The following is a 26,441-nucleotide window of genomic DNA, read 5'->3' on the forward strand; positions in this document are numbered from 1 at the left end:
TGTTTCTAGTGTGAAAAAAAGTCTTAAGCTATTTTATGTATATTTATGAATGAACCCATTAATGGTATTTTAGTCATTAATGTTTATGTACAAAAAATATAAAAAATAAATTTAAAAAAATTGTCAGATAGTACCTGGTTTTCGTGCCTTTTCCATTCGATTGGAATACGGGAAGATTTGATAAAGTACAGTTCATTGACATTTTATTCAGACACATGGCATAATAGCTTTAATTAATTATATTTCTAAGCAGAATAAAGCTGAGTGGCCGCAGAAGACTGAAGTTCAGTCTGTCCCATTTTAAATTGGAGTCTTTGGAGCCATCGCAGGAGTACTGTATCCTCACAAGGGGGGTTGATAGTATTTTGTGATCCGGTGAGTGGGGTCGAAGGGGCAAAATTGTTACAGTTCTGCAGTCTCATTTGTATCTGACCAGGAAGCTTTAAAAAAAAGAAAAAAAAATTAATCGTATTAATTTTTTTTCTTCTATAAAGCTTACCGGAATTTGTTGTGAATATAATACAGGGCTCCAAACAGGCATAAGTTTATTTAAAACTGCCGATTTGCATTCCAAAAGTGCTTCAAGTAGACCGAGGAAGTGGGTGTTAACCATTTCAGCAAGCTACAAAAATAAATTAAGCAAATGCTCAAAAAATAATAAAGATTGACAGATTCCAGTCATGATCATGAATAATCTGGATCTTGGGTGGGTGAAAAAACAAATTCAGTTTAATGACAAGCTTTTGACCTATTTTAAGGTCATCAACAAATGTTTTATAAGGATGATGTCAAATTCGAACGGAAATTCAGACGGCTGTAATATCAATTTATCATACAATAAACATAATTTTATGTTTGAACTAATTACAGATTTAGAGCGACTGGAATAATGGAGCAATTTTTGAATGAGCATCATCAAAGCTGACAAGGGAAAATTATAATAATCTAATACATAGAGATGAATACAAAGAGAAGATGCTAAACCCACTAAGTGATGACAAAACATATAAGGAAATTAAAAAGGTCTCCATACTCGTAAAAAAAAAAAAAAAAAAAAAAAAAATTGGTCGATAAACCAGTGGAAATTGGTTACATTGACAAGAGTAAAAGCATAATATTAAAAATCCAAAATTCAAGTTTTTTTCCTGATTTGAAATTAAATCTCCATCGTTCACTGGTTTTCAAATATGGTTTTGGTCACCCAATCTCTCTCCTGGTCTTTCGGTCTCCTGCACCATAGTTCAATTTGAGGACCATCTTCCTAGACAGGGTCTGTTGCTTTCAGGTATTATGCTCAAAAGCTGGATTCATTGGATGAGGGGCTAAAAAGCTGCGCTCACCGTCTGCAGGCGTAGAATGTAGAGAGAGGACCTTGACATTTAGGAAGAGATGAGGATCGTTCTTGGAAGCTGATTGATCCCGAATTAGCTGAGTGTCTTCTTAGTACGCTCATGAATGCATCCTCTTGCCTCCACTGTTTTAAAGAAATTTTTGTGTTATAGCTCCATAAGGGCTTCCCTCAATACCCAATGTTTTTGCACTTTGAGGTCTTCTACCTGATGTGCCTATGGCCTTATACGCCACCGTCATGTCTAGAACAAATACGCCATCCTCGTTGGTGGCAATGATTTAACAACGTAAGACCTATAGTCTGTAGAATTCAACCACCACCCTACAATCTATTGAAATGTTTAAGATCAAATGTCAGGCTTTGTACGAGAACAAATACAATGTAAAGAATTTATTTGAATTCATGAAAAGATAAAGAATATTAATTTAGTTGAGGATTCATTAATTTACAGTGATTTTCTCAAGAATGTTGAGTTGAACTCGCCTATTCAAAATTTATGTTAATTTGTAAACATTTAAGATTGTTTTACCCTGATGACCATAAAATAAGCCGAAAGCTAGGCAGTAACGATTGAATTTGTTTTTCATCAATATCTAAATCCAGATTATTCATGATATGTCTTGCACTTTAACAGACTCAATCATGTTCTGCATCATGATGACTCAATCAGTGATTATTCTGAAACATATCTGACAGAACGAGGAGATGGTATCGACCCTCAGACAAATAATCTATGCTTTACTCAAAACAATAATAAAAAATAATTACTTTTGTGTTTGAAACAAGTTGTAAAATACTTGGAGTGACTTTTCCCCAGAAATCGAACAATATGCTCATAGTCACTGAATGCGCATCGCTACTGGGTAGATTGCTGGCGGCACCTTGCTCTAAATAAACAGTCCATAGCTAGAAGAACCAAAATCCATCTATAAAATTGGTTAAATTTCAAACAGTACTCATTTATCTACCTGACAAAGTACAAATACATGAAACAGTGATGACATGTGTACAACGGACAATGTAGATTGTTTTGACTGTTCGGCAAAACCTGTTATTATAACTTGAACATGATCGGCAATATGGCATGTCGCTTCCTGTGGTACGGGTAGACAAGGGCTTGTGTGAAGTGCCGTATGAGTAAGCGCACCGATCAAAAGCCATGATAGAAGCCTCACGTGGGCAACACACTCCAAGAATTCCCTTGAGCTAATTAATTTGAACGATTAGGTTCAAAATAGAGAATATTTTTAAAATAACGTAAAGGGCATGTTTTACCCTTGTTGAATAGTCGGCGGTGCGTTGTACAACCATGGTAAATATCTGGACACAGATCTGTTGTCTCGGCTACTGCCTCCTCTTGTCATTTCGAGAGCCACAAACTGTGCAATCCCACTTTTCAAAGTGCCTCCAAAAGTGTCTTCACTCAGCCCCAAGCTCATTCCTTTGCTCTGTTAAATTAAAAAAAAAAAAAAAAAGGTTTTAACTGGACATTCTTAATAAAATAAGTATATAAAAGCACCTTTATTTTATCAATAGCCATTTTCAGTTTTGTTATTGTATGAATGTCTGCAAGAAAATCCAGTGCGTCTGTGAGATGCTGCCTCATGACTTCAGCGGCGAATGTGTTAAAAACTGGTGCCGTGTCAGGATTCGGATTGTTAACATCACCGAAGGCAACAGTTGGAGGCAATCTTCCCCCGGCATCCTTTAACGAGTCATAAATAAATTTTTGTCTGATAGCTAACACCATTGAAAAATACCTGCAGTACGAAGTTGATCAGTAACAAAAAATTCGATTCAGGGATGTTCGTTTTGAACTTTAATGCTTGCACCAATTCAAAAACTACTGTTCTCGTCAAAGCTTGTTTTTCTCTTTCCTTGAATTTAAAATACAATATAAGAAAACATTTCAAGTATTGACTAATATATACATCTATTAAAGTATTACTCTTGAAAATGCTCGATTACACAGGTAACATAAATCCACCAAATATTGATATTTTAATACAAGGTTCTGTAAGCTGAAACTCAGCACCTTTGAAAATGGATCCAAAATACTCTAAAACAAAAAAAGTATTCACAAATATGTATAATTAATAAATAATGGAAATTGTTTATTTTTTAAGGAGGCAGTTAAACAGTCAAATCAAAAATCAACAAATATAAATTGCTTAATTTTAATATATGACTAACTAAAGTAATAATCTCTCTCTCTCTCTCTCTCTCTCTCTCTCTCTCTCTCTCTCTCTCCCTCCCCTCTCCTCTCTCCTCTCTCTCTAACTATCTATCTGTCTAATCTCTAAATGCTACTAAATGTAAAGTAATTATTTTTGGCCATAGCAAATTACTGTAAAAAAGATCATATACAAGTTTAAAAATGATAAAATAAATATGAACAAATTGTAAAATGTCTTTGATTGAAGTTTCCAGAACAATCTCTCCTGGGAACCTCAAGTTTTACATATAAAAAATATGATGTAAGCTACAATATTTAGATTTAAAACGTTATAGTATTTTATAATAATCAAATTAGACAGAAGTTAGAAATCTCTCCAATTTCATCACATCTGTATTACTGTTTCCAAGTAACTACATTGCAGAGATTTAAATATGGTACAAGATACTTACGAAATCTTAAATTTAACAATTGTATATATCATAAAGTTTCAAATCTAAATTTCTTAATGATGAAACATTTAATAGATTAAAACATAGCATGTATGATTTTCAAAGTAGTAAAAGCTAAAAAAACGTAATCTTTATACGGAAATTATTCAGAAATCGTGAGATGCGGTCTGGTGTGATGCAGGTTTCAGAAAAACATTTTCTTTATCATGCCAACGTTTCGACCTTTATTGAGATCATCTTCAGGGCCTGGGATTTACAAACATTGTTTACGTTTAACAAATACATTTCGGATGTGGAAAAGCGAATTTATACAATGCAAAATATATTTTTTATATTCAATCAAAGTATTTCTACTCACTCAAAATGTTTGTCTTCATTCACTTTTCCACATCCAAAATGTATTTGTTAAATGTAAACAATGTTTGTAAATCCCAGGCCCTGAAGATGATCTCAATAAAGATTGAAACGTTGGCACGATAAAGAAAATGTTTTTCTGAAACCTACATCACACCAGACTGCATCTCATGATTTCTGAATAATTATTAATTAACGGTCACTAATCACCACACATTTATACGGAAAATTAAAATTTCCATCTGATGTACACAAGATTAACACTAGATATAAAAGTGAACACTTGTAAATTACAAAGCATGCAACTATGACTTTCAATAACTCTTTTTCTGTAAAAAGGTTTTCTTAAAAGAGTTTATATACTAATACCCCAAAAAAATGAAAAAATGTTTCAAGCCTTAAAAATTTTAAATTAAAATTTAATGTGTGGTGATTAGTGACCGTTAATCGATAATTATTCAGAAATCGTGAGATGGGGTCTGGTGTGATAGGTTTCAGAAAAACATTTTCTTTATCGTGCCAACGTTTGTAAATCCCAGGCCCTGAAGATGATCTCAATAAAGGTCGAAACGTTGGCACCATGAAGAAAATGTTTTTCTGAAACCTATCACACCAGACCGCATCTCACGATTTCTGAATAATTAAAATTTAATAAAGAAGTATGGTTAGATGTTTAAATGTACAATATTTATAATAAAATAGATGATAAAACCCTATTGTTAATTGATGATTATATATTATTTTTGTATTTATTAATTTCCTCCTTTTTTCGTATATGGTATTGTGAATGTATTATATTATTATTTTTTTAAGTTCAAGTTATACGTTGAGAGTTTAAAATAATGTGCAAGACTATATAGGTAGATAATTAACTTTATTTTATTGTAAATATGTAATTCATGTTAGATGAAAGAGTGGTCCTTGAGCCCAAATCTAGCATGATCACTCACTATACAGGGTGAATTGCTACTCGTGCTACAAACTTCTCCAGTAGATTCTTCACCCTAAAATGAACAAAAAAGTTCATATTGTCCATGGTCCGATTCTCAACCATTTCAGAGTAATTTCGCTTTTTNTCTCTCACACACACACACCTCACTCTCTCTCTCACACACTCTCTCTCTCTCTCTCACACACACCTCGCTGTCTCTCTGACTATCTCCCTCTCTCTCTCTCTCTCTCTCTCTCTCTCTCTCTCTCCCTCTCCCTCTCCCTCTCCCTCTCCCTCTCTCTCTCCCCACATTAATCTCTCTCTCTCGGAATCACATACAAGTCCCTTTCACTATCTTTATTCTTTCTCGCCCTTAACAAAATCTAGTTGATGGAATTTATCATTTTTAAATCAACAAAACACTTAGGCTGTTTTAATTTCAACGGTTACAGTTGTAGTTTTTAAAGTTACATTTTTAATCTCTTATAATTAAAGTAAATTTATGGCTATAAAAATCGAGTCTTTCATACTTTGCAAGTTGTTATTCCAGGGACTCTTAGGGTTGATAGCATAATCCTTAGCAATGGCAAAGGAGACACAATTTGCAGTTGTAGAGAAAGCCTGCGAAAAAGGACATCGATCAGCCCAATTAATGAAGACCAAGGCCCAGTTCCGGGCCCGAGGCCTGCTTCTAACGGAAGACAGTCCAAATAACAAGCAACATTGTGCAGAATAACTGGCAGAGTGTCTGGAAGTGTTTTCTTCGAATTTAAACTCTGTAGATAAATTATTATTATTAATTATAAACATTTTTAATACAAAATATATAAGATTGGTTACTTCAAGCAATAGCTGCAAAGGGGCGATTGGGTTTAGTTCATTAAAATCGAGTAACGCTTGCGCCACACTCCTGAAAAACTGCATTCTGTTTGTTTCTAAAACCATGATTGATTATTTTAATTCATATCAATTCTCAATGAAATAATTATAATCTCATAGAATAATTATTACCGTTCATATTTGTTTGGAACATTTGCAAGAATACACCGTTTGGTGCTAGCTGGTGTAGAACACATCTTAAAAATTGATGAGCAACGCTGATTGCTCCTCCAGGAAGGTATGTGCTGCTTTCATTTTGCCAAGCGTATGTAGGTGTGAGAGCTAGCCTGGAAAATAAATAAATTATACATCTGAAAACTAACAGAAGAAATATGGAATAGAGACTTGGTAACAGTCGTTAAAATTTCGGGGAGAAGCGGTGCTGCAAGCGCTGGTTCACGGTGAATGAAAGTTCCCAATATAACAATACACAGTCCCAATTCATCATCGCTGTATTCTTCTTTGATTGTTCCACATTCTCCGCATCTTAAATTTTAAAAGACTGAACTCAAAAATTTATAAAAATAAGTTGAATATACGGTGTAAATAATTAGTACACCTTGTGAAGCAATAGAATCATTGTAATAAATTTTTTCCTCAATAAAACAAAAAGAAGAAGAAAAAAAACAATGACGGAAGAATTACTCAAGTAATACTGGCAATTGTGCATGGTGCAATGTTACAATTTAAACATTGTAAATAAAGAAAACATAAAAAATTAAATGTCTTTTTGGAAATATAACAAACCTAACTTTGGTGGCTGTAATTCATAATTTTTTAAATAAAATTATAGAAATAAAATACAATAGTTTGAATTTTTTATGGCCTCATGCTTTTACATATTAGCCAGATTCCATGTAGTAGGTGTATAACATACTTTTGGGGGAAGAGCAGCGGGAAAGAAAATTCAGGGGGTGACGGTGGGAATCGAACCCATAACTGTGTGGTCTATAAGATGATAATCCATCACTCTAACCACTTGGCTACAACAGTCCCCATTTCACCAATAAGAATAATTGTCCACTTGGAAAAATACTATGAACTGGAGCACCGCGGCAAAATGGTGGTTGATGTCTGGGTACTAGGACACATAGGACTGGAGGGTAACGAAAAGGCAGACGAGGGGTTAAGGCTGGGACGTCCCAACTCTGGACTCAACCACCATGGCTGCTTGATGGTAAAAATACAAAAAAAAGTGGCAGTATTGGTGGAGAAGCTCTCATGTATCAACAGGTGGCACTTGGAGGATCTGACCCACAGAAGAACTCATGGCCATGTGAGGTTGATTACATGGACACTTTTGGGTCAAAGTCCATGTATATTCCAGCAAGTAAAGAACGGTTACTCAATGAGTCCACTTAATTGAAGGGTTCCACTCCTTGGCTCCATATAAAGAGCATGTAGAAATGCCACCCAATATGAGAATTTTTTTGAGGAAACAGAGTTGTTTTATTGTGTATAGTACTGATATTTTTGTGCTCAAAGTGTGTGTTGAATATTGAGTACCCCATTGACTTGAATGTCGACTACTCCACCAGCCTGAGCGAATAGTATGTAAATAGGAAAGAATGTATTTGGCTGAAAAGACCTGGCTGCAGTTAGCCCCAGGAGTCCAACCTCAGCGGCTGTATGGATAAGATCGAGTTATGACCCCAGACAGCCAACTCCCTGGGTGGGCGATTTTCGAGGTCATAGGTGTTCATTAAGTTACAAAAACTGAGTAAGTAAGAATATAGTAGAGGGGCATCAGTGTCTGCAACGGTTTAAGCATTGGCCCGGGCTCATCACTGTAAGGTTAAGGTCCGGGGTCCCAACATAAGTAAAATTAAGTTAATTATTAGGGATACATATAAACAATGTAATAATATAAAAACAATAATACTAATTTCCAGAAATAAAAGTACATGATTGTTGAAATGTCGTGACACTAAGAATTGTCAGTTTTAAATTTATTACCTGACTTCTAAATAATGGCCTAGTAAAACTAGAAATAATTAAACACCATTTTTTTTAAATATATCAGAAGTAGTTTTTACCTTTCATAAACACATTCATCTCCTACTCTGTAGTCACTTTGTTTTAAGTCAAAAGAAGCATGACAAGCCTGTTGTGCTGCCGTATCCATGGGTGCATGTACCCCATACCTAAGTAAAAAAAATTAATTATTTTATCAAAATGTCATGAAAGGAGATCATAAACATACCAAGTTCCACCTCTATGCTCATGATCAGCACTTGTATGCGGCGTTAATGAAAAAGGCCCTCCTCTTTTATTTTTTGATTTGCGGATATTTTCCTTGTTTTCACCTATTTGTGTGTTCTCTTTATTCAAGACGATTTATTATTATGATTGTATGATTTCCTTTTATTGTACATTAACTAACCTGCGTTGGGAACTGGCTTTCTATAGAATACGTGGTCCGTATCAGAAGTAAGCTGGGGTGGAGGCGATTCTAAGGCGACTTGTTTACATAATCGCCTAGGACTTGTAGTTCGGCTTGCCTTAAAAATGATTTGATCCTTGGTTTCAAATAATTTTAAGCATAATGTTAGATCTTTAAGATAAATAAAATATTTTTTACATGAGATGCTTGAAGATCACTTCTTTCAAAACTGTCTTGTTTTGAGACTGGTGACAATGAAAGAGAATCCACCTCTGTGGGTGTCCGTAACGAGCTTAGATGGTCAATTTGTTTGTTATCTGATAAATACAAAAGTTAAATACATTTTGATATATAAATAATTTATTTATTACCATGTACGCCCAACACTTGTCTGACATGCTGGACAAGATTAGCCATGGTATGAGGCGCTCCAATTGGCAAAAGACGTTCTTGCTGGGGAATTTCGAGTTGAGTTACGCTGCTGTGAGATGTCGAATCAAAAAACGAGCTGTTTTCGGTGTCCAATTCAACTGGAGAGCCTTTAAAATAAATGAAAAATACATTTTTTCATGTAGATGAAGATACATTGCATAATCTTTTCCTTAACATTTTTAATTAGTTAAAGTAAGAACATAAAATTAATCGTACCAACGGTAATGATATCCATTTTTGATAGAGGAGAATCTGGTGATCCATAAGCACCATACCCTTCAGTCCTCGGTGATTTTGGTAATGGTTTAGGCACTGAGACAAACAGAATGTTATATAATAAATAATTGTTAAAAATTAATACATACACAATATTTATTCATTTGTTATTGTTTTGTGTTAATCGTTGTGTTAATCAACATTTCTACTAACAAAGGAGGAATAGAAGTTTACATCATGTAATACCAAGAGGATAATGTGTCAGTTCATTTAGAAAAAGTGTCTTGAACAGTTCACAATAAATTATAAAATATTTTCTTTCTCATGGCTTCAAAGCTCATAATTCATAAGGCACTATGGCGGCCAAGGCAGCCCGTAAAGTTGCACTGCATTCGGTTATGAAACAATAACTGAGCGTACAGCCCAAAAGTGGTTCAAAAAGTTTGCTTATAGGTATGAGGGGATTGAAAATGAATGATGAGAAGTTACTGCATTCGATTCGTGTCAAACATGTCAGAAGCTTACCAGAGTGTTCAACATAAGTGATGAAAAACATTCACTCTACCTTACATCAACATGAGGACATGTGGAAGCTGAAATTGTACAACGGTATCAAGCTAAAGGCTCTAAGCGTTTGTCTTTCATTGCTTTGACGGCAAAAAAGTAGAGGTGTTTTTTTGACTGGATTGTCACATGTAATGAAAAATGGATCCTGCGCAGTAACAGCAGGAGGTCGTACCATTGGCGCAAAAATTGAATATATTCACTAACAAAATGCTTTTAGTTTCGTGGAGTATTCTTTTAAACTTTATGAACCACTTTTTGGCAGTGCGCTCACTCATCGTTTCATCACCAGATGTGGTGAAAATTTTACGAGCTGCCTTGGCCACCAGTACTATCATTTCCCCAAGAGCCAAGCGATTTCCAAAATTCTTGAAATAAAAATTCTTTCTTATTGACAAGGAAAAATAAAATTTATGTTGGCAACCAGCAATAAAAAAATAAGAACGTTTGTAATGAAACAAAACAAAAATAAAATTATAATAAATAAATTAAAAAATTTGATGATTTTTTTCTATTAAAGTTATAATAATTAAAAAATATTTCTTTGATAAACAAATTTAATTCAAATCAATTTCCCGTTTTTGTTTTTGACTTAAACAAATTGAAATGCTTGACAATTAAAATTTTCAATATGAAAAAAAACCTGTCCAAAATCAAACCATTACACTTATGGGGAAGCCTTTTAGAAAGGTGGACTGGAGCTTGGCACAATGTGGTTTTTATGCTAAAACAGGCTGTATGAGTCCTCAGCTGGAGCGCATGTCCAAAGTCCATGAGACTCCATGTCGCGAGTTCATCAAAGGTGTCGTGATCTTGCTAAAATTCACACAATAAGTGCACACAAATTATGGGTAAGAAAGAAAATAAGTTACAGTGAACTGTACAAGTCACTTCTTCTTTATGAACTGATAATTATAGTCTTGGTTCAAATCATGTAAAGACCTAATGAACCTAACCTATGTAAGTAGAAATAGTTATTAATGGTATTAAAACAATAAATGAAAAATAACTCAAACTTTTCTGGTTACAGTTATATACCTTGTCTACTAGCACCAATTGGCAATAGGCGCTCCTGACCGTGCTGTGTGGCTAGATGTTTAAAAGGTTGTTCCATTTGCCAAGGTGGGTAAGTGGAAGGTGTCGGTGTTGGAGTTGATGATGATGTAGATGTTGACATTGTGTGCTGAAGACTGATTTCAGGTCTTAAAGAAAAATATGTTATTTTAACATTTTTATATTTATTATATAGACAATCTTACTTGCTATTTGGAGCAATTCCTGGGTCTTGAACGACAAGGGGATTTGTCACAGTTGCTACCGCCAGGTGTGGTACTTCTGAATGTTGTGCACTCACAGGGAATATTGATGACGACACTAACATTTTCATGCCTTCCTTCAACCCTAATTTTTGCACCAAGTTGTCTCTGTGCTCATGCTACATTAAATCATAAAATACTTTCTCAATTAGTTATCAAAATTCAGTATAGAATTTGGTTACCTGAGATATTTGGTTTTCTGTGCTGCACAACCAAACTGGACGTTGGAATTTTTCGCCTCGTTTTTTTTCAACATCTTCCAAAACTTCTTCAAAGGAACCCTGGAAAGTCAGTAGCTAAAGAAGTTTCATTCTTAAATAATTATTTGAAAATGAATAGTTTTACATGAGAACTGCCATGAACTGTACTATCGGATTTGTAGCTCTCTGGAATTGCTGCAATCTCAGATTCCGTTTCTTCCGCTTCAGTTGAGTAACTTTAACAATTTCGATAATAGTAAGCACTAAACATTTTTTTCCAAAAAATCTTTTCAATTATTTACAAAAATATGAGTACCAAATCAAAACAAATTGTTCAGTAACTTTCATAAATAATTAAAATTAAAATACCTGTACTCTGGAAACCGGCGAGTGCTTAGTTTCCCCTCACCCTCGTTTATATCCTCCTCCCAGTGGGTTTCCATTGATCCTGGTGCTTTTTGATACAGACTACCACATCCTTTAGTCTTTATGCTGCTAACATGGGATCCATTCCCTCCAGAATACATTGGTGACAATGGCGGAGTTTCATAACGCTCATTGTGATCACCGTCAACACCCAAAGAAGGTTGACTTACATCTAAAGTGAATACTTATAATGAAAACACTGTTTTCTTATTTCCATTTTTTTTAGGATAACACTCTTTCATCATGTACAAGTTTCTTTTTAAATTAGCGCTTGTAATATACAAGTTTATATTTAAATTGAGTAGTGTGATAGCTAGTTAGATAGAACTTTAAATTGTTAGATATGTGATGATGTAGCTGTAGCTAACTGTAGCTTGATCACTTCTGATTATATTGGTCTGCCTAGACTCATTAATTTTTTTTTCAAGATGGTAATGATCAAAAGTTGCAAGTATAACTTTAATCAGTAAGTTTTGAGAGGTATGGACGATGTTGACTTGAGGAGGAAATCACCAAGACAAAACTGGACTTAAAATTTAACGTTTTGAACCATCTTCAGCATCATGTTAAACTAGTAAATTTTAATGACATAAATATTCATAACACGAATAGATTCTATGAACATAGACAACAATAGATTAAAAACCATATATAATTACCTCTTGAGCGGGTAGAAACATTAATTACTAACGTGGTCGGTATTCGCTTACAGACATGATGCTGGGCATCTAGTGAGTTCAGAACAATTCTTACCAAGCTCTGCACTTGGGTACTTTGCGGTGGCTGGCTGTATTGATACTGCAGAAAACAATTTTTTTAACAACTTACAAAAACATCGGTTTGTTCAGACTTACTTTGTAAAGAAAGACAAGTGTTGACATTAGCCAGGATCTCCTAACATGGGGCTCTAAGTACCACAGGCTGTAAGTTGGCACGGTTTGACAGTCTGGCGAATAATGCGGCGGGCAAGGGCAATAATGGAGAAGCAGCAAACATGTATTCATCAAGAGTCCGCCCATCAGATGATTTTGATCAAGAACTTGCGGTAAATTGTATATAAACACATTAAACACCCCACAAGATCTAAAGCATAATTTTATACGTAATTACATAAATTTTAATGTTAAAAGGAATTTTTACCTTAGTTTATTTGGTGGTATGTGAAAGCCTTTTTCATTTTGATTATATCCCAGTAATAAATAAAGATGTTTTAATACAACGCTTTGAGTCTTAGCAAGAATCTTTTCATCAGAAGGATATGCCTATAAATTAAAGAAATGATAAATTAATTTAAATTAATATGTTAACAGAAAAGATACCTGTTCTGGCCGTGATAAAAATTGTAAGAATAAAAATATGAGAAGATGCATTGTCTCTTTGTCAGCTTCTTCTAAATCCAAAACCCTATGCAAAAGGCCGGCGAGGTTGACATCGTCTCCAGGGTTCATAGCGTGTATATGCCCATCTAGCAATAAAGACGACGAATCAAATTTAAAATCAAATTCGCTTCTGAGAGAATTTCATCATGCATTAAATTTATTGAGTAAGTATTCAATTGAAATGAAATGTAAGTTGCAAGAATAAAACTTGGATTTTTAGTTTTCTGAGTTTGTTCTGAGGAAGAGTTTCAAATGGTTTAACATTTATATGCTTACTAGGACATTTAAACATTTTCCCAACAAAAAAACTCCTACAGGGATGAAATTTAATGAACGATTGTAACAAACAGTAGAATGATAAAGGGAACATTTACATAAATTAATACATTTATGACACCAATTAAACATGCCTTAAGCATAAAATCTCAAAGGATATTTTGATACTGAATTGAATTGTCTTTTTCCAAAACATGCTAAGTTTTGAAACATTGATTAATGTTACGTGCAATGTTGTATAATGATGATGTTAGATCAGACTGAAAATGAAGTAATGTCTTTTTAATACTTCTTGTAACAGTTTAAAATTGGTGAGTATAGAAAATGTTCTTGTACAAAAAAATGTTAGTTAGTTTATTGTAGTAAGTCATTACTATTTCCTTGATTACTTCACAGCTATTTTTATACCAGATAGACATTTACGCATTTATCGATGCACAGTTGAAACTGAAACATGCATTTGGAACAATTAAAGCTTTATATAACTCAATTTCTCTCAATTTGCTAAATATGATCATTTAAAAAATTTTCTTGTGTTCAATGTCTACCTGGCGGAACCACTGTGTTATTTGGTGGCATAGAACCTATCAACTGACCCAGTCCAAATCTAGAAGTTTTCCTTTTCAATATCGGGGCCGAGTATTGCCTGCTGTAGACCTTTTCCTTTTCTAGAAGGATGAAAAAATCATAATATTGTAAGTAGCAATCAGAAGTGATAATTATTATAATAAATTACCCTGATTAAAGAACCACTACAGTGATCAAATTTTACTGACTTGGCATTAATAAATACCTTGTTTAGTATCCTGACGGGGCACCATAGTCGCTGGTGCGGACATTGTTCTTTTGTAGGGCCATTTCGAGCCAAAACTTGCGCTTAGAGTCTTAACTGAACTCGAATCGGATTGGGACAATGCTTCTTGGGCTCTTTGCAGTTTTCGCATAAACGTTTCACTCATCAGATCTGTATTTCTCAAATCTGGCCACAATTTTCATTCATGAACTTTACTAATTTGTCTCCTAACTTTTGATGATTAATACATGTAAGAAAGTGATGAATAAAAAAAAATCATATATAGAAAAGTCACCGGAATGTGAATGACAATGTAGCTAAACAATTTCTTCCTGTTGACATTTTAGGTTTACAATTAAAGAAATTTTGACATACTACTTGACAACATTCAAAAAATGAAATAAATAAAAGTCACTGGTAAAAAATAAAAGTGAGTGGAAAGTAAAATGAAAACAAGAACTTATTTCATAAAGAAAGAGCCAAGACAAAAATCCAAGTGAACAATCAGGCATTTTTGTAGAAACGTGGTAACAAATGCAGTAACAACATATTGTAATTTTTATACCTCGTAAATATGTAATATCTCCCGTTTTTTCCAAATTGATCTGCGCTTCTAGAAACAGAGTGTCAAATCTGTTTAGAAAAAATTCCCATGTCAGTATGTGGCGATCGCTCAGACAATTATGGAGTTGATAGAGAGACTGAAGTACCATCGGTCTATCGACTATCACTGAATCAAATTGACTCTCTAAACACATTATTAAACTCTAAAAGAAGAAAGTACAATTAAAAAGTAAACATTTTTGTACTTTAATGAAATATTTACTTTGATTGCTGTATCATGAATCGTCCCAAGATATAGAGTTGCACGCTGTGCCACCTGAACATTAGAATCATCTAAACTTGAAATCAAATAGCAAAAAGCATTTGTCAGGGCCCCTTGCAACCCAAAATTAGCCCTGAGCGGTGTTGAATCCATAAAGCGAACAATAACAGTCACTCTTTCAACTGAAATTTTAATAAAATAATATAAATAAATAGAAAAAATTGTCTCCCTTTATTTATTAAAACTGGTCTTACTAGACCAATTATAATTTCAGAATGATAGCGATAGGAATAAAAGAGGCAGCCTGTAATTCACTGGCAAGCTTTGTTAATCAACCTCCACAACCTTGCCAGCTTCCTTGGGTAGGATCTCGCTTGCAGCTTTCTCCCTCTAAGTTACAAGAATCTGCACCAACATAGACCTTCACAAAAATATAAAACATGTTCTTCTTTTTTTCCTAGCCATATCCGCACAGAGTTTTTTCTTTCTGTACTCTTATCTAGTTCATGAGTCTCCTTAGGCGACAGAGCCTTGTCAGGAATCTAACAAGAATCCTGTTCTGTTGCAGTTATCTTCCAGTAATTCCTTTGGTCTTGTAGCCCTTCTATGGAATCTCTTCATGGGCCTCATGCCTAGGGTGTTGTTCCACCAGGTTTTGGACTCATTAAGGATCCATTTTTGGATTAATTCATGTTTTGTGGCTAGATGCTAGGCCCCTGTAGGGTCGGGACCTAGAGAATTTATACTCATTTTTGGCCTACATTTCGATTTTCTCATTACCTTTATGTCCTCAATGCCCAGGGTCTGTATTCTGCCAGGGATTCCATACAATTATGTATGCTTTTTGCTTTTACCTTACATGAGGTTAAGCCATTAAGTGCCACCTGACTATGGCAAAATGGAGAAAATGGCTATTTTCCTGGAATGTCTTCTCTGGTACAGTGTTCAATTGCTATGATTCAGATTGGAAAACTGTAGTGTATTTATCTAAGTTTAAAGTCAGTTCAGTCTTCGGATTCATACCAAGGACACCAGCTCCTGTGCCTTTATCCAATTTTGAGCTGTTGTTACCACCAGGAGGCTTTCACTGGTGTTCCTTTGGTCCACTCCTCACTTTCTGGTATAAGTACCTTGTACTTATTGGTGGTTATATTTTGTAAAAATGGCATCAATTGGCATGCCTAGTATGGCATTTGTCTGTATCTCCTTTACAATGATAAATATACAATAAATAAATATTTGCTTATTCCTAACCCATTAGTTACCCATCACTATTCACAAAATTATTACAACAGTCCATATGGTGATGTTCTTTTCAACCTTCTAGCGATTTTTCAGTTGTGTAGGAGTGTGGTCACTTCCTCATTCTCATGCTGCCTGAGAATGGTGTTTGGCATGTTGTAAGACCTTATTCCTTACCAAGGTGCATTTATTATTTTAAGTAACATTTTATTTTGGAGTGTTTGTATACGATTGTCGTGTCTATACCTTAAATCTATTTCTGCTCTACAACTGCTCTTTCCATCTCAATTTGGCATCTAAGGTCATTCCCAGATATTTAGCTGAATCGCTGTATGGTATAACAGCTTTATCAATGGTAGAGAAGGAACATCCAATTTTTTGTTTGTAAAATTTATATGTATAGATGCTGATTGAGCCTGATTCTCCATTTGTGCCCATTTATTTATCTTGTTACATACCTTTTGAAAGATTTTGGATGAATAGTTGATGGTCGGACCTACTGATACACGCCTGTGACATCTCCATCCATTTCCAGAAAATCACAAGTAAAGTATTAGACCTAGTATGCTACCTTGAGGCACTCCTAAATTTATTGTTTTTATTTCTGAATATCGATTTTTTTCTTTGACTCTAAAATGTCTGTCAGTTAGGCAGGAACTGATAATACCTACATACTACTTTGGTAAAATTCATTTTAGTTTACTGATGAGTCCATGCCAGACCTTGTCTAAAGTCTGTGAGGCATAAAGGAAGATAGGATTAGTTCATTTTTCATGGACATTATGTCCATTTCTCATTAGTTATTATTGAATGTCTTGTTAAAAATCTAAATTTTTAGTCAGGGTTACAACAGGTTTTATTCTTTTTAATAATTTTTCGAAAAGCTTATAGGCTGTTGGTAGTAGCAGGTCTATATTATTTGACTTTGTTCAACGGTTTACCCAGTTTTTGTATCAGGTTCACTCCTGTGAATTTCCAGATGCTGGGAATATATTTTAGTATGATTGTAGTATTAAATTGGGATGTTCATTTAGCTAATCCCTTTTTAAGCAGTTTTTTAAAAATATTTCTAAGTGATGAGGTCATATCCTGGAGTCTTTTTAGCAGGTAAGTTTTTAATTTCTTGTGCTATTTCTTTGGGTGTAACGAGCTTTATATTTGCTAATAAAATAAATGAAAAACATTTGCGTGATTAGCTCATCAGACACACAATTCATAGACCCCACATGGGTTCAAATTCCACAATCACCCCTGGAATTTCTGACTTTCCCCTTTCCCCCAAAAACATTTTATTCATTTTTCACCGTAATCTGGCTAATAAAAACATAAAAATAAGAAGAAGAAAAATATTAAAAAAAGGTCCACCTGCTACAAATCTTATCCTCCAGTCTGTTGAATGGAATTCATCTTGAAGGACTCGCCAGAATGCATCAGATCCGGATGGGAGAGTAATACAATGGAGTAAAATTGGGACGCAAACTTCACAAATATGAGAATGTTCAGCATTGCATAACTCCCACAAACTGTTAACAATAAAATAATACAATTAAATTCTTTTAAAATCAGCTTATTACAGAAAGTACTTTTTAATCAGTAGATTTTCTTGGCACCAGATAATAAATCCTTTGTGGTGTTTTACAGCTTTGGACAATGCATCACCATGCAAACACATCAAATAGAGACAATTTAACATGTAGTAAAGTACTTCGGGGTCATCAGTTTTGGCAATTTCCTAAAGATAAAGAAAATAATCAATAAACATTGTAGAGTTTTGTACACTTAAATCATCTTCGATTACTCTTCATCCTCTTTACACCATCATCATGCATGGGTGAAATCTGTATTGAATGAACTTTGGTCAATATTTCTCATATAAATCAATCAACCAAACTTCAAAATTTATCTCACGTCTTACTAATAAATACACTTAAATAAACTTTAAGAATTAAATTTATCTTTATAAAATTATTTTATTTTATTAACCTGACTATAAACAGTCATATAATTAATGATAAAAAATTATATTAGAAATTGTTAAAATTATAAATAATCATTAATTAAATCATGAAATATTAAAACATTTAATTAAAATAAATAATACATATATCATATTGTGATAATCAGTTTTCTGCTTACTTTAAGAAGTTGGTGAATGTACTGCAACTGTTGTGGAAGCTCGTCGATTGTGAACCTGAATTTTCCGACCGAAGTCTGCCAGAAGTCTTCCATGTCTTCATCACCCGACTCGACAGTCTCGTCATTTTCCCCGACCAGCGTCGGCTTCGCTACATGAGCAGTGGCAGTCGCTAAAAATATATTGATGTATTTTAAAAACCGTTCAATTTGATTACAGTTTAATGTTGAAACTTACCGACGTCGGAATCTGTGATGGTGACCGACCTTGCTATTGCAGGGATAACTTTTTCTGACATTATGATCGGCGCTAGGTCCAGTTGTTCAACTACTGTTTCAACCGTTGCTGTCATAATCTACAATTAATAATTTAAATCAACAAAATGTTTATATTTTATAAAGATCTCAGTTCAATGCTGTTTTATTTTATAATAACTTTTTGTTTTTATAATATATACATAAAAAAGTATACAAGATATACTTATATTATTTTTAAAAAACTTCTTGATAATTTAATATAATTATTATAAATAAATTTATTTTTATGCAATTTGTGTGATTTTATAATACAAAAAAAGCATTTACAATTTTCTCCCAGCGTTTCCTAAATTGTAAAGTGGTATATTTGGTAAGTTCACACTTCATACAATATAATGTACATAATTAATCTCAATTTGACAAAGTGACTTTGGATACAATTTTATTTTGACACAAAAGCTATAATAAAAAACAAAACAAAAACTATGTGTTATAAATTTTAGGCTTAGATGAAATCTATAAAAGTAATATGGAAATATGTTTTAAAAAAAATCGATAGTTTACACTAATGAAAAGTTGTTTTTCAGATGTATTGCATGTAATATTTATATTGTTGAGCTTTATTAACTTTATTTAACTAAAAATAAAATCTGTACATTGGTAGTTTTCACACATTGCGACTATCACTAAATATGTATAAATATATATATTGTATTTGTATATTATACATAAAAATTAACATTTAAAGCAAAATGCAAAGAGTTTCACATTCATGCTATAGGAAAACATAAAACGTTTTCATGCAAGTACAGTAAAATTTGTACTTTCCAAGAAGTGTAAGTCACATATCAAGCATGGCCAGTTGTAAATTTTACAGTATTAGCGTAAGTGTGCAATGTGTCATGTGCAAAATGGTCTACAAAGTTTGAACATACTTGAAAATCATAAATGAACTGGTGTGTATTAAACCAAGGGAAAAAATAAATTGTGCCATTAATACGATTTGCAAATACAGTTTGTATTCCATTGAAGACCTCTAACCACACGGATTGTTTGGCCTGAAATTCTTTTTTAAATAACACATAAAGCCTTATTTCAACATTTCAAAACAAGAAAAACATTTAAACTCACGATATTATCCTCAAAAATGAAGAGATATCAATTGATAAATGAAATGTGAGCACAGCAAACGGCGAACACATACATAAGCATTATGGTTATACACAGTGACATAAGAGCATTGATAAATCACCAACCTTCATACTTATAAGCGACAATTCTAATAATCTGAGGTAAAATTGAAACAATTAATACACACATATATGTGAAAAAATTTACACAATTAATTTTACAACCATCAATTAGAAATGATGAAGGTGGGGTGAGTATGTTGATTCACTTTTGGTAAATGATGTATCCCAGAAATCTATGGGTAGAACCATCATTTACAAAAAGTGACCATCAAACTTAAATTGAATTATTTGAGGATTTAGCCATGATTTTTTTTCGTATAATTTGAAATTATGATTATTATATCAAACAGATCACCATTGATTATACAATTTAACAAAGAAATAATGAACTTTTGTAAAAATTGTCTATTTCATTAACAAATTTCAAATAAAGTTTAGGACAGTCCTTGCTAAGAAATCGTCATATTAATCAATCTATTAATTTATTTATATCAAAAAGAATTTAAAAGAACAATTTTAAATTGAAATGTTGAATGTTCAGGCATCACCACAAATAATTCAACACAACTGCAGACTTGAAATGCTTTCATTTTGTGATGAAGTCACATGATTCTTTTTAAAAATTCTTTATCAATGTTACCCAGAGACTAATTCTAATTTAATAATTTGGAGAATGCGATATTTCGAATTGAATCAATGACCGCGGGCTCTACAAGCTGAGGGTCTATTTTGCAGACCTCTTGGCTACCGTCCCTGATAAAACTGTTTTATTATCAAGATACAATTATATTTTTTTAAATTTATTTATTGGGGGGGTGCATTGGAGAAATCCACCAATCCCTCCCCTTCAATGTGTATTTTTGTCTGGTATTTCATATTTGAAAAATTTTGCTTAAATAGTTTGTGTATTATATATCAACTTTAATGAGTTCTATCATTAAAAGCCTGGATAGTTATTAAAAATAATAAAATAAATATTTCTTTTTCTCCTTGGAGTTTTTTTTAACACATACAATACAAATGTTTATTTATAGACTTGGGGGATTCTGTTAAAGTATAAAATCAGATTGATTGTCGGAAATTGTATGCTAACAATTATTTCTACATAAAGAAATGTTTTCTCAGATTAACAATTCAGTCTGCAGTTGATTAAGAGAAATAAATAAAAACAGTGGTGAATAGTGCTAAATGCAGGTAACAGTGCTTTACATGAGGCATGTTGACAAGTACCCCTCCCACTGTATGAATTTCCATCAAGGGCATGTTGATCACTACATCACTCTTCGGATCATTCGATTTTCTGTCCCCCTCCGGTGGGCTTTTTTTTGAATGGCAGCATTCCTCTATAGGCACCTCTTCGAGCGGCGGCTGAAGATGTCACAAAATAAATTTCTATTAAGTTATAAAACAAAGCAGTACATACATCTGGCGGATGTGCTAAGTTTTCCTGAGCTATGTACTCTATTAACTGTAGAGCGAGCTGATGCCAGGCGACTGAAAGTTCGCATTGGTTGCAGTCGTTTTTCGTCTGGTCTTCACAAGTATGAGGCGCAAGCCAAGATGTGAGCATCATGACCTGAAGAAGACGACATACGTCCTGAGCTATCACAGTGTGGATACCAGTATGCTTTTCAATCTCATGCCTTTCAAGCTGAAATCAGGACATTTATTTTTGGACAGTTTTTTCTTTTACATATTAAGTTTTGCTTACCTGCTTTAATACTAAGTCTAGCATCAAAACACAACAGGATAATTTTAAATCTATATCATTAGTTAAATTAGAAACTCTGGAGCCGTGTTCTTCATCGTCTGAAAGGGCCGAACAAGGGCCTGAATCATCTTCTACCACTGGAGCTGTGTAATATTTTTTTTTTTTTTACAAAAAGACAAATTTATATTTATAACTTTACATTGAATTTTTAACACTTACATATACTTCTAGGCTGTTTATCATCCTTTAAAAATTCACTTGAACGTTTTGCTTCTTTATCGTCTGTCGCTTTCATACTTTCAAGTCCGTCTTCAAAGAAAGAGAACAAAAGATGTGTTGGTATCATGATTTCCAAAGCTGTCAGTACCTGCAATAAGTTTTTTGAAAATTTAAATAATGGAAAATTACATTGAAATAAACCACAATACCTGAAGCCACCGAAGTGCCTGTTCTTGGACTTTAGGTGATGTCCTCTTAAATCTCACAGCAACAAAATGGTAAAGTTTTTTTGCATCAAATCCAAGTGGGCTCATGTCAGGATCTAAGATTTTGCTACAAATTGAAACTATTTTTATTTTTAAATTTATTTGGCAATATTTAACTTTTATTTTCTCAAAGTTTTTTCTTTATGTATGAACTTTATTAGGGTCAAAATTGTAATATTTTCAATCCTCAGAGCTTCCAATCAAAATTGAATGTCAGTTTATTTATAAAAACTGTGTTAAATAAATTCATATGTAAATTAATACCTCAAAAGCATTTTCAGTTCACATAATTCTTTATCAGGCACATCTCTTACAATGGCTTCTAGCCAGTGTGGCATAACATAATCCCATACGTTTGTCGTTATAACTTCATAAGGGACAAGACAAAACAGCCTGTTCAACCCCTTCTTCAAATGTGTGGTTTTTGTTACAAGCATGTCCCTGTAAATGTTCCGTATGTTTTAATTTTTTTTGTAAAACATTAATGTTTGTTACTGACCAGTGTCCACCAACTCTGGCGTAATCGGGTGGGTGTGGAAGAAGGCAAGAAACGAAAACATCAAAATGAGCCTGGCACACTTCGTTTAACCAGCCGCAAACATAGTCAGTCTTCAATCTTTCTAATGTGCATTCTGCTTGGTCTGTGTGGATCCATGGTTAAGATAGGATTTTTAATAAATATAAATTAATTTTGTGTTTTTAAATTTAATGTAATAATTATCATCTCAAAAACTTAAAAACTCATTACCATCAAAAGTATAAGCTGTGACGTGAAACCAGTGGAAAAGCATGGATAAGAGCCGGCCTAGAATTTCACTGGAAATATTTTCTGTCGGAACACATAGCCCAACTAAAAGCCAGACACCGAATCTCCCCATTAGCTGTCTTTCTTCAGTACTCAAAGAATCCTTATCGCATATCGCATTGAGCATTGTAGCTTTTGCCTGTATGTCTGTCATATCTTTTGATATTTCTGGTGTCGTCGGCCTCGCTTCTTTCAATAAACTAAAGATCAAAACAATTCAATCGCTGTTTTAAAAAAGTTAATTTTTTTGTCTACCTGACAATAGCTTCTACTAAATAAACGAGCATGTCTGGTGGCATTGTCCATGCTTTTGGAAGGCATGTATGCAGCATGTGATCTCCACCTCGTTTTTTATTGTGTCTGCTGGCATCACACTGAGCACAATAGCGTATCGGATGATTTCCATTGAAACTTGCACATTCTGGTGTAAAACATATCGAAACTATGCTTTTGTCCGATGACCTGCAATTCTAAATTAAAAAATTAAAAATTAAAAGGAAAAATGTTTTTAAAAAGAATCAAACCTTATTTTCACAAGTGACAGAACATTGCTGCATAGGATGTAGAATGTCGTAGAACATTTGGTTTGGATGTTCTCTGTGAATTTCATTAGCACACTCAATACAAAGATACAAAGGAGGCGGAGAATCGGTGGCAAATGTTATTGATATACAATGATCATAACACACTTTTGCTGCCTCTGCTGCTCCTGAATTGGGACACATGTCTCTTTGGCAGAGGAAAGGGACCCAACCTGAAAATTACAAAATGTTAGTTAATTTACGAACATGATATAGAATAGTTTATACAAACTTGTGAATTTAGGTGGGATTGCTTTTCTTTCGAACAAACTTGAATTAAACGTAGGCCAATAATAAAATAAAAGTTTGGCCGCTGATGCTCTGGCAGTTGATGTACCATGTGCAATAACACAAAGCATATCTTTTACAAGGTTTTGTTTCATTTTCATTAAACATTCCAAAATCTGGCAATGGTGTGCTGAAAAAAAAATCTAATCATAAACCCAACATAAATAATAAAGGTTTACACACCCATATCTTCTGAATATTGAAAGATCATCATCAATACTGCTGATACCGATTGACTGGCGTAACATTCTTTTCCATCATGCGTGATTCTGGCTGAAATTTGTTTTTAAAAAAATGCAAGAACATTACATGGAACATGTTACATTTCACCATGTGCATACTTATCGTAAAAGGAAGAATGTAAAAGTAAAGGGAATGAACAATTTCTTGGTGAAGAGAAGAAGGAAGAATCGACATGGTCGATGCTGTCAAATAGGGAAGAGAATCAATCATATCACTATCTAAAAATGGCATCAGACATCCCAAGCACTGAAGCAAGGCTTCACCAAATGCTGAAAATTTTTTATGAATACTTTAATACGCTAAATTTTCTCAAAACACAAATATAATCAACTAAAAACAGTATATTTTTTCCTATTATTAAAGCTGTTGAAAATTAACAGCTAAATAAATTCCTACAATCAATCAATGTAATTGTTCCTTCTAATAAATAAAAAAAAAAAATACAATTTTGAAATTATATTTACGCTGCAGGCCGTAAAGCATTAGAGGTGCCACATCGACCAACTCCACAATCGCATTGTAAAGGCCCTTGTAGTCGAGGTTTGGATACAAAGCCAACCTTGCTGCATCTTTATCGGGATATTTGAGCATTTCTATCGGTGAACTAGGGACGTCTTTTAATACAGCTGGAAAACAGATTAATCCAATGAGAAAATCAAAATAATAAGAAGTAAAATTATGATGACTTACTCAGCAAAGTTTGTGAAAAGTATTTAATGGTGTTAGCAACGTCTGTGCCCGTTGGAAGAGGAACGACATTGTGCAGCAACCGTAGATGGTAGTCGTGTAGATTTCTAATCTTTGCAGCAACTAGAAGCAATTAAAGCAATATTGATTTTTTTTTCTTGTGAAGATCGTATTACATATTGCTGAAATGTAAATGTAAAGCAATTATTTAAAACACCTACAAGAAAAAGGCCTAAAAATAACAAAAATTAGACAAAACATTTTCTTAAATAATTTCTAAACAATTTCAATTGAACAAAGATTTCTCAAATTGATTTATAAATTTTATTTAGTTTTAAGAAATTTGTTTATTTAATTAAACATAGAGGTGATGAAAAGTTGATATTTTCAGAAAAATCTTTTTAGTTTTACAAATAAATAAAATTGGTATATCTAATTTTTATATCAATGGTTGTCATAAAAAAGAATAATAATACTTCCCTATTTAATGTTGCTACCTATTCTCTTTTTCTTTAATAAGTTTACAATTTTTTTACCATAAATAAATATACACTCAAAGACAAAACAACCAAACTGTCTTATTTTGTTGTTTATTAAATTTTTATCATTACATTAATTACAATATATTTATTTTAATCTAAACCAAATTAAACAAGATCAGTAATTCATGATTTTTAATTTAAAAAATATTTAATTATGATAATTTGCAAGAAAATTCAACTAAACACCTGAAAAACTTGCTGGCCAATTTATTGTGGTAATCCTTACATCTTCCAAGTAGTGGTTGTCAATTTGAGCTTCATACAGTCAAGCATTGTCATGCATTAATACAAAATTGTTCCCCAATAAATGGAGCAAATGGGATCACGCAAGAAACTTCCTCAATGTGCCTTCGTGCAGTCAAAGACCGATTCTGTATGAAAATCAGTTCATTGACGTTTTTAGTCAACTATTAATCTATATAGCTAGTTATTATGGAAAATAAATCAGTGAATTTAAGTGATTAGTTTTGTTTTGTCTTTGAGTGTATATATTTGATTTTTTGTCAGAGGCAAAGACAGTGATGACAGTTTTAGTTTTGTATAATTTTTTGTCAGTGACACTACTGGGTCTACTCCTAGGATCTCAAAGGGTTGATTAAAACTTACAAGCTGCAGCCCTCGTTCCCATGATGGAAAGACAATTGTGGGAAAAATACGAGATGTAACTCGTTGACGAGCCAATTTCCTCGATGCACTTGGCAGGGAGTTGGGAAAAGTTTAATTGGCTATGGTCCATACATTCAATTTTAATCGGAACTCTAGCCTCAAAATATTTTCATTTTTTTCCTGATGATAGGCGGATCGAAGATGCCTATCGTTTACATTGGTTTTAAAAATAGAACGGTTCCTATGTGCAAGGCGGGCGGAAGTGACACGCCCTGCATTTTTGATGTTTGTCGGTACTCGGTGCAGAAAGGTCTCACTTCAGGCATAAAATTATTTGCGGTTTATTTAGTTCCGTTCTCAACTTCGAGAATCATCTCCGAGATCTGGTCCATCTGTAAACAACTTTATTGATCTTTATTTCTCAGGAGTTGCGTACTACGTTCATGTAGCCTAGGAAGCTGTAAAAGCGGAAAGGAACCCTATAGTCGATAGTGAAAAATCGAAGAGATATAATTTTTACCTCAGCATCAAAACCAGATGTAATAAGAAAATAATTAAGACATTCATCACACTTACATTAGTAAGAGGTGATGACAAGAGAATTGACGTTCAATTATGATGGCGCTAGAACACGTTTAAAAGCTTATAAGACCGGAAATGAAACCATAGTCACGATAATAACCATAAGACATCGATGTTGTATTTCATAATGG

The 26,441-nt window shown here is 33.5% G+C and overlaps 1 protein-coding gene across 4 annotated transcripts; it reads right to left on the bottom strand.

Moving 5' to 3' along the window:
* Positions 1 to 47: 47 nt before the first annotated feature.
* On the bottom strand, positions 48 to 26,123 carry LOC106666361 (protein unc-79 homolog). Of its 4 annotated transcripts, none has more exons than XM_024226205.1 (51): positions 25,729 to 26,123; positions 24,584 to 24,703; positions 24,358 to 24,519; positions 23,992 to 24,162; positions 23,834 to 23,923; positions 23,595 to 23,780; positions 23,306 to 23,535; positions 23,037 to 23,251; positions 22,725 to 22,981; positions 22,476 to 22,617; positions 22,241 to 22,417; positions 21,920 to 22,043; positions 21,711 to 21,858; positions 21,492 to 21,634; positions 21,204 to 21,431; positions 21,011 to 21,148; positions 18,568 to 18,685; positions 18,333 to 18,502; positions 17,780 to 17,928; positions 17,562 to 17,719; positions 14,955 to 15,136; positions 14,694 to 14,895; positions 14,129 to 14,314; positions 13,884 to 14,003; positions 13,000 to 13,145; positions 12,821 to 12,942; positions 12,535 to 12,763; positions 12,340 to 12,478; positions 11,624 to 11,852; positions 11,400 to 11,490; positions 11,237 to 11,335; positions 10,998 to 11,173; positions 10,777 to 10,940; positions 9,175 to 9,270; positions 8,898 to 9,065; positions 8,725 to 8,843; positions 8,527 to 8,644; positions 8,347 to 8,464; positions 8,180 to 8,287; positions 6,489 to 6,629; positions 6,276 to 6,430; positions 6,105 to 6,199; positions 5,795 to 6,040; positions 3,300 to 3,410; positions 3,112 to 3,228; positions 2,871 to 3,056; positions 2,627 to 2,799; positions 2,320 to 2,557; positions 2,120 to 2,257; positions 500 to 622; positions 48 to 440 (listed from the first exon to the last, which is right to left on the bottom strand). In XM_024226205.1, the coding sequence occupies exons 1-51, from the start codon at positions 25,856 to 25,858 to the stop codon at positions 246 to 248; spliced, it is 7,986 nt and encodes a 2,661-aa protein (XP_024081973.1). In that variant the 5' UTR covers positions 25,859 to 26,123; the 3' UTR covers positions 48 to 245. The 4 variants fall into 4 exon arrangements, with proteins under 4 accessions (XP_024081973.1, XP_014249004.1, XP_024081972.1 ...); XM_014393518.2 differs by having other exon boundaries at positions 13,932 to 14,003; positions 20,990 to 21,148; XM_024226204.1 differs by having other exon boundaries at positions 20,990 to 21,148.
* Between the last annotated feature and the right edge of the window lie 318 nt (positions 26,124 to 26,441).

This window comes from Cimex lectularius, unplaced genomic scaffold, assembly GCF_000648675.2.
Source record: "Cimex lectularius strain Harlan isolate CLEC.00 unplaced genomic scaffold, Clec_2.1 scaffold124, whole genome shotgun sequence".
NCBI classification, from domain to species: domain Eukaryota; kingdom Metazoa; phylum Arthropoda; class Insecta; order Hemiptera; family Cimicidae; genus Cimex; species Cimex lectularius.

Coding starts and splice junctions, on each gene's coding strand:
- LOC106666361 (XM_024226204.1), bottom strand. CDS start 25,858: ATGGACCATAGCCAATTAAACTTTTCCCAACTCCCTGCCAAGTGCATC. Junction 18,686..20,989: donor TACTTGTCAACATGCCTCAT/GTAAAGCACTGT, acceptor TATTAATTGTAG/ATTATGACAGCAACGGTTGA. Junction 6,431..6,488: donor ATTTTAACGACTGTTACCAA/GTCTCTATTCCA, acceptor TTTATTTTCCAG/GCTAGCTCTCACACCTACAT.